General features: G+C 33.1%; 1 protein-coding gene across 1 annotated transcript; it reads right to left on the bottom strand.

Moving 5' to 3' along the window:
- Nucleotides 1–2,612: 2,612 nt before the first annotated feature.
- On the bottom strand, nucleotides 2,613–5,837 carry LOC108841339 (probable ADP-ribosylation factor GTPase-activating protein AGD14). The gene is made up of 13 exons (XM_018614104.2): nucleotides 5,748–5,837; nucleotides 5,532–5,593; nucleotides 5,323–5,410; nucleotides 5,163–5,224; nucleotides 4,970–5,063; nucleotides 4,431–4,877; nucleotides 3,992–4,354; nucleotides 3,763–3,894; nucleotides 3,588–3,683; nucleotides 3,408–3,497; nucleotides 3,114–3,294; nucleotides 2,986–3,034; nucleotides 2,613–2,895 (listed from the first exon to the last, which is right to left on the bottom strand). The coding sequence occupies exons 1-13, from the start codon at nucleotides 5,835–5,837 to the stop codon at nucleotides 2,760–2,762; spliced, it is 1,890 nt and encodes a 629-aa protein (XP_018469606.1). The 3' UTR covers nucleotides 2,613–2,759.
- Between the last annotated feature and the right edge of the window lie 248 nt (nucleotides 5,838–6,085).

Raw genomic sequence — 6,085 nt, 5'->3', positions numbered from 1 at the left:
ATAATCTTTTGAATGGTTACAAGTGAAATCCTCCCACATTTGAGCAATCTAAACTATTAAAGGGGAAGTACAAATTGTATTTACCCTGAGTTTTGCACAAATATTACAAAGGAATGCCACTAGGGTTATACACTGTCGTTTTATAGCTTAATAAAACCATTGAACTTTTCTACAGACGTAAACCGGCGAAAGTAATTTGGACATAATCATTTTTGTTTTCCCGTCGGTGTATAATCTACAGAGAGAGAAAGACAGCCAAGTATTTTGTTTCTGTATCCGATTTTGATCGGATTCCTTTCTGTCTAATCGGATTGTCATGTTCTGTCGTGAATTCGTCTTTCCTTCTTGCCGATGTTCTATTCTCCTTTTGCATCTCTTTACAACTACTAGATCTTTAAAAGATCTCGATTTTATTTGATTATGCTTGATTGAGTTTATACATGGATGTAAATCTTTCCGTTATATATTTCTGGTCGGATGTGAATTTCAGATTTGAGTGTAAGTTTTCCCAAGTTGATCAAATCGAGAAGTTAGAGATTGATATGGTAATTTTAGCTTCAGAAAAATAGATTAGGTGTCTTTGATGGCGTTCCTAAATTTTCTTATTGCGAGAACTAACATAAATTCTTTTTGATGGGGTCCCTAAATTTAAATCAAGAATTTTTTTGTTAAGACTTCTCAATTTCCAGTGACATTTAGTAAAGGAGGTGGGGCTTATGTTCACGACTGTTTTCTGGAGCTCTAAGCAATTGAATATTGGTGCTGGTAACCGGAGAAGATGACCTGAAAGCAAAGACGTTCACCGGCGACACACAATTCTCGAAGTGGTTCATCTTCTTTCGGAAGCCACTGTAAATCTTCTTTTGCAATAGTACACGTGTTTTAATTGTAGAATCATCCTTGCTCACGTGTTTGAGTTTTTGGGCATTAAAATTTAATGGAAAAGAATTGATTAAAAATTTGGAAAAGGAGATAACTTTGTATTTTCCTAAATCAATAAAATTCAGAATAATTTATCTATTTCTACGCTAGCAGATCATAACTAAGCTTGAAAAATATAAAATATGACCACAAATTACTATAAATTGAAAATTCGCTTGAAACAAAATTAAATACAAAAAATCTTTTGAATTAAACATAACTAAATTAAATACATAATAATCTTCATAACTGTAAAGTAATTTGGGCAATACTTTTTATTAGAGTTGGCATTCTATTAAACATTTCTTTTCGGATCTACTTTGGTTTTAAAGTTAAATATTTTGACTTCATTCGAATATTTATAAAAGCAATTGATTTCGTTTTTATTCTTTGCGGGTCCAAATAACCCATTTAAATTATTAAAAAAACTAAATGCATTATAACTATAAATTTATAAACTTAATATATAAATTGGTTTGGCTTAAATGGAAAACAAACATCCGTCGGAAAAGACAGAGAGATAAAACACAACAAAAAAGTTTAGAAAAAAAAATCTTTCACAACGAGAAAAGTTGGTAATCTTCTTCTGTTTTTCTCGAAAAAGACAATCAAAAGGGACTTTATAATAGATGAGGTCCGATATGTTTTGCAATTTATCCTTTGCTGGACCGACTAATTATCAAAGCAATATTTTAATTTTACTTATGTATTATTATAATTTTATCACATTTAAACATATACAAACTACTTATTTGGCCACAAATTTATACAATAAATCTAATCTATCAAAACATATACTAACAGCCAATTTTTTTAAAAAATTATATATGAATAGTTTTAAATAATAAAATTTTCGAATATAATAAATTTGATCATTATATACAAATTTCAAATAAACCATCTCTAGGTTTAATATAATAAAAGGTATAAATAAAACTCAAATATGCTTGACTTTATGTTATATTTGTCAAAATAAAATGATTACTTAACACACAGTTATAGAAAAAAAAACAATCTCATTAAGAAATAAATTTAGTAGCTAAACATGAACAAACAAGTTAAAGTCTTTCTAAAGTGTTAAAAACATAAAAATAGGGCCATTCTAAAATGTTTAAAGTCAAGTATAGACTATCCACTATGTAATCGTAAATATGATGTACCAAATGTTTAATTCTAACAAAATGACCTATTTCAATAGTGTAAATTAGGATTGCTAAATAAAATTCCCAAAGTATGTACTTAGTTTTGATTGTTTGTTTATCTTTTTCATTATTTTCTATGTAATGTCTAAATAATGTATTTGTTTTAAAAATTCTCAATATAAAATTTAAAATTTAAAACAAAAATTTAATTCTAATTTTTATAGTAGAAACAAAAGTATACTTAAAACTTTAATATTTTACACTTTAATGTTTACTTTACCAAGTACAATGAATAAAAGCACACTAAAAGAAGAACACAAATTCATAGTTCATAAATATATGTTAAAAAAAATTCAACAAAACACACCAATGTCAAAACTCAATAACCTATGAATCTATAACAAGAATGTAAACAATTATATTTATAACATTTTTAAAAGTTAAAAATACATATAATTACGAAGAACAAACACCCGCGCGGGCGCGCGGGTCAAAAGCTAGTAAGCAATTAAAGAAAGATAGGTTTAAAAAGAGAGTATTAAGGGACGTTGAAGATGGTGGACAAGTGGAAACCTCTGTTTCATCTTGAAGCACATTCAAGCTTTTTGTGAGTCAAAATCATAACCGCTTATATATCTCATTCAACTTCCATGAAAAATGCTCCGAGTGTTTGCAACTCAGACGTCAAGCTCTCTCTCAGTCAAAGGGATTTCCTCTAGAAATATAAGCATTTGGGTTTGAAGAAGGATATCCATTAAAGTTTGCTTGATGATATGAGTGTGCAGCGTTGTAAGTAGTTTCTGCATTACCCATGCTATTCATCTCTTCTCTTCTGCACACACATTATCAATTTTTTGTTTGCCATAAAAGAAGTGTACTTGAGTTTCAAGAACTATAAGTTGATTCAAAAAGTGTTATTTACCTGAAAGATGGAGGCATGTTCACATGTGATTGCTGTCCTGAGTATGCACCTAAAAAAACAAGCGTTAGAATAGACTTCAATAAAGAAAACATGAAAACACTGGTTGCAATACATAAATTTTGTCTGACCAGGGGAAAGATTGGAGGCAAGAGATGGAGAGGTTGGAGATAAAGCGGGTGCGTAATAAGGCGACTGAGAGGCCATCATTAGTCCAAAGGAATCTGCAGCCATGCTTGAAGAATCTGAAACACCTCTTGGAACTGAGACAAGAGGCAAGCCTCCTCCTTGTACGTATGCGGTTGAATGATACTGTAAAAGAGACACACATAAGAACATATGAATTTCAAACTAGAGATTTGAGATGAGTGATAGTGGCATCTTGAGACATCGATGTTATGATCTGAATGAAGTAGGTTTCATACTTGTGGTGTTTGGTTTGGACATGTATCATCATCATAGCTAAGATCAAAGGGATTTGATGGTTTTGATGTATATGTATAAGCTCCAGTAGCCTGCTAACAAAAGAATATATATCACAGGTAAGATCAGATCAAAATCTATTAACCGGATCCAAATTTTATCACTTATGCCAAATAAAATACCACAGGATATTGATAATATTGCATGCCATATCCCATGCCGTGATGCTGAGCATGAACTTGCGGGGAAGCAAATGAAAAGCCTCCAGAGAAAAGGTCCTGCCAATGGTTAAGACTCTTATGATTGTAGAGACCAAAAAGAATAACCGATATAAAATTAAAGGGAAAGGTGATTTACCTCAGGAAGTGCACTTCTTACGTTTGGTTTTGTCTCTTCTTGATGATCACCATGAGCATAATTTGAGATACACAGTATTGATTGTTCCATAGAGGTATCTGATGGTTCCTTAGGTGGTGTAGATGACTCCACCTATGTTAGCACATGAACAAAAACATTTAGTATAATAAACTTTTTACTTTTTGATTCTTTGTAAATGTGTGTTTAGAAAACTATCTCAGACGCCAACCTGGTTATTTTCAGCTGCATTTGTTGTATTCATATCTTTTAAGTTATCAGCAGCAGCAGGAGGAGGAATAAGAGCTAGCTCTAAAGAACCGGCATGCGAGACTGTAGGTTCTGTGACAGAAGAGGTAACACTGTCTTGTGTTCTTGGCATCGCTGGGATCTCAAGGTTGGCTGCTGGATAATTGTCCTCAGAGAATCCAAACAACAAAGCTTCCAAAGAGTTAGGAGCTGGACCCTCAGTCCTCTTCTGAGGCGTAGAAACTTCATTTGAAGCCTGACTGATGTTATCATCACAAGGTTCTGAAACTGGTACATCATCAATTAAACTTCCTTGACTCTTCATTTTACTAGATGGTGCAGCCAACTGCAAAACATAAAAGAAAATGTTCACATGATCTTCACTGTATACACACAACATGAGTTTGTAGATTACACTTTACCTGATTGTTCACTGGATCCTTCTTTTCTTCAACTTTGACAACCTTTTCTACGCGCAAACGAGGATGATTGTCGCCTATGAGTTCACTAGCATGGCGTACAATTGGCAAACCGGAAGTTTCCTTGTTGTTAGAGAGGTCAAGTGATTTGGAGCTTCCTCTTGTCTCTCTACGTGCATCGTATCTCTTAACACTCCCATCGTCTCTGTACCTATCATCAACAATCTCAAACCGGATGGGACTCTTTGGTAAACCTCTAGACTTTGGGTTGTGTGTAACATGTTGTGGTTGTTGTTGTTGTTGTTTAGGTTCCTTGTCTTCAAAATAAAACTTAAGAGATTTGTTCCCACTTTTCACTCCAGTTTCAGATTTATCAATAGAGTGAAAGCTTTTAGATCCCAAGAAGTTTGCACTGGCCTTCATGCTTTCCTTGAAATCTTCAGTCACAGCCTGAGTGGAAACAGAACAAATTTGTAAAAAAATTGTAAAGAGGCACATCCTAAGTTAAGAAGATGAAGCATCTAAGAAAAACAGTGTAGTACCGGTTTTTGCTGTGAGATCTTGTCATTGCTCTCACTACTGTATCTTTTATCCACATAGACACTTTTTATAAAGTCTCTGAGCTTGAAAATATTACTGAACAAGAAGAAAGTAAAAAAAATGAGGTTTATAACTATAAAGTTTTTTGCTACTCCTCTTAGTTTTTAAATCAGAGTAATAAAAATGTTCAGGAACCTGGCATCAGGGTAAGCATCACGCTTAGTATCCCATTCTTTAAAATAAATTTGTCTGGCTCGCTGCAAAGAACACAAAGCAAAAACATATATCACTATGCAAAGTTTACAAAACAATGATCAGACAGAGATAATTACAGCTGTTCAGCATTTACACAAACCTCGTTTCCTCCTGCGCGAAGTGCACTAACTTCTTCTGCTGTGAACTTGGCCATTGATATAGATTTCACACGATGTGTAAACTCTCGACTAGACATATACGAGTTGAGAAAAAAAAAAGAGGTCTTATACCGTCTTACTTACATGATCATCATATGGAACAACACTTTTCAAGTTCAAATGATGAAACTTATAAGAGAAAAAGACTTACTGGATTCCGCTGCAGTTGATGCAGACAAAAGTCCAGAACGTTGAGCAGACATATTGTGGACCCTGCAAGACTCAGATTGTCCAAAAAAACTTAATAACAGAACTAAATACATTGAGCATGTTATATTTTTATATGAACTATTAAAAAAAGAAGAAGACTTAAAGATAATATGATATTTGGCCAAACAAATGCATTATTTTTGCTGAAAACGTGTACCAGACTGTTGCAATTGATGCATCTTCGATTCTCTGGAAGCTTCAGCAAACTCCTGATCGCCTTTTCAGTTCGCTCGTCTTCCTTTCCCATTGTTGGCAAAAAGCTTCCCACTCTTATATATGAAGAAAACCAATTTAATCTCAAACGAGAAATCTTATCAAAGAGAGCAATGCCATCATTACCAAATCACCTGATAATGAACATAACAATCTTTAATTAGCCAAAAGCATTTTAAGGTTATTCTCTGGTGATATCATGTGATATATAAAAAAAAAGTTGGAAAATTGTTGTGTCTGAAAACTCATTACGTTGCACAGAATAAAAATGCTTCCTAATAG

Source organism: Raphanus sativus, chromosome 2, assembly GCF_000801105.2.
Source record: "Raphanus sativus cultivar WK10039 chromosome 2, ASM80110v3, whole genome shotgun sequence".
Lineage (NCBI taxonomy): Eukaryota > Viridiplantae > Streptophyta > Magnoliopsida > Brassicales > Brassicaceae > Raphanus > Raphanus sativus.
The sequence above is the reverse complement of the archived record's forward strand: the minus strand, read 5'-3'. Positions and strand labels throughout refer to the sequence as shown.

Coding starts and splice junctions, on each gene's coding strand:
- LOC108841339 (XM_018614104.2), bottom strand. CDS start 5,837: ATGGGAAAGGAAGACGAGCGAACTGAAAAGGCGATCAGGAGTTTGCTG. Junction 4,878..4,969: donor AGATCTCACAGCAAAAACCG/GTACTACACTGT, acceptor GTTTCCACTCAG/GCTGTGACTGAAGATTTCAA. Junction 3,895..3,991: donor ATGCAGCTGAAAATAACCAG/GTTGGCGTCTGA, acceptor GTGCTAACATAG/GTGGAGTCATCTACACCACC.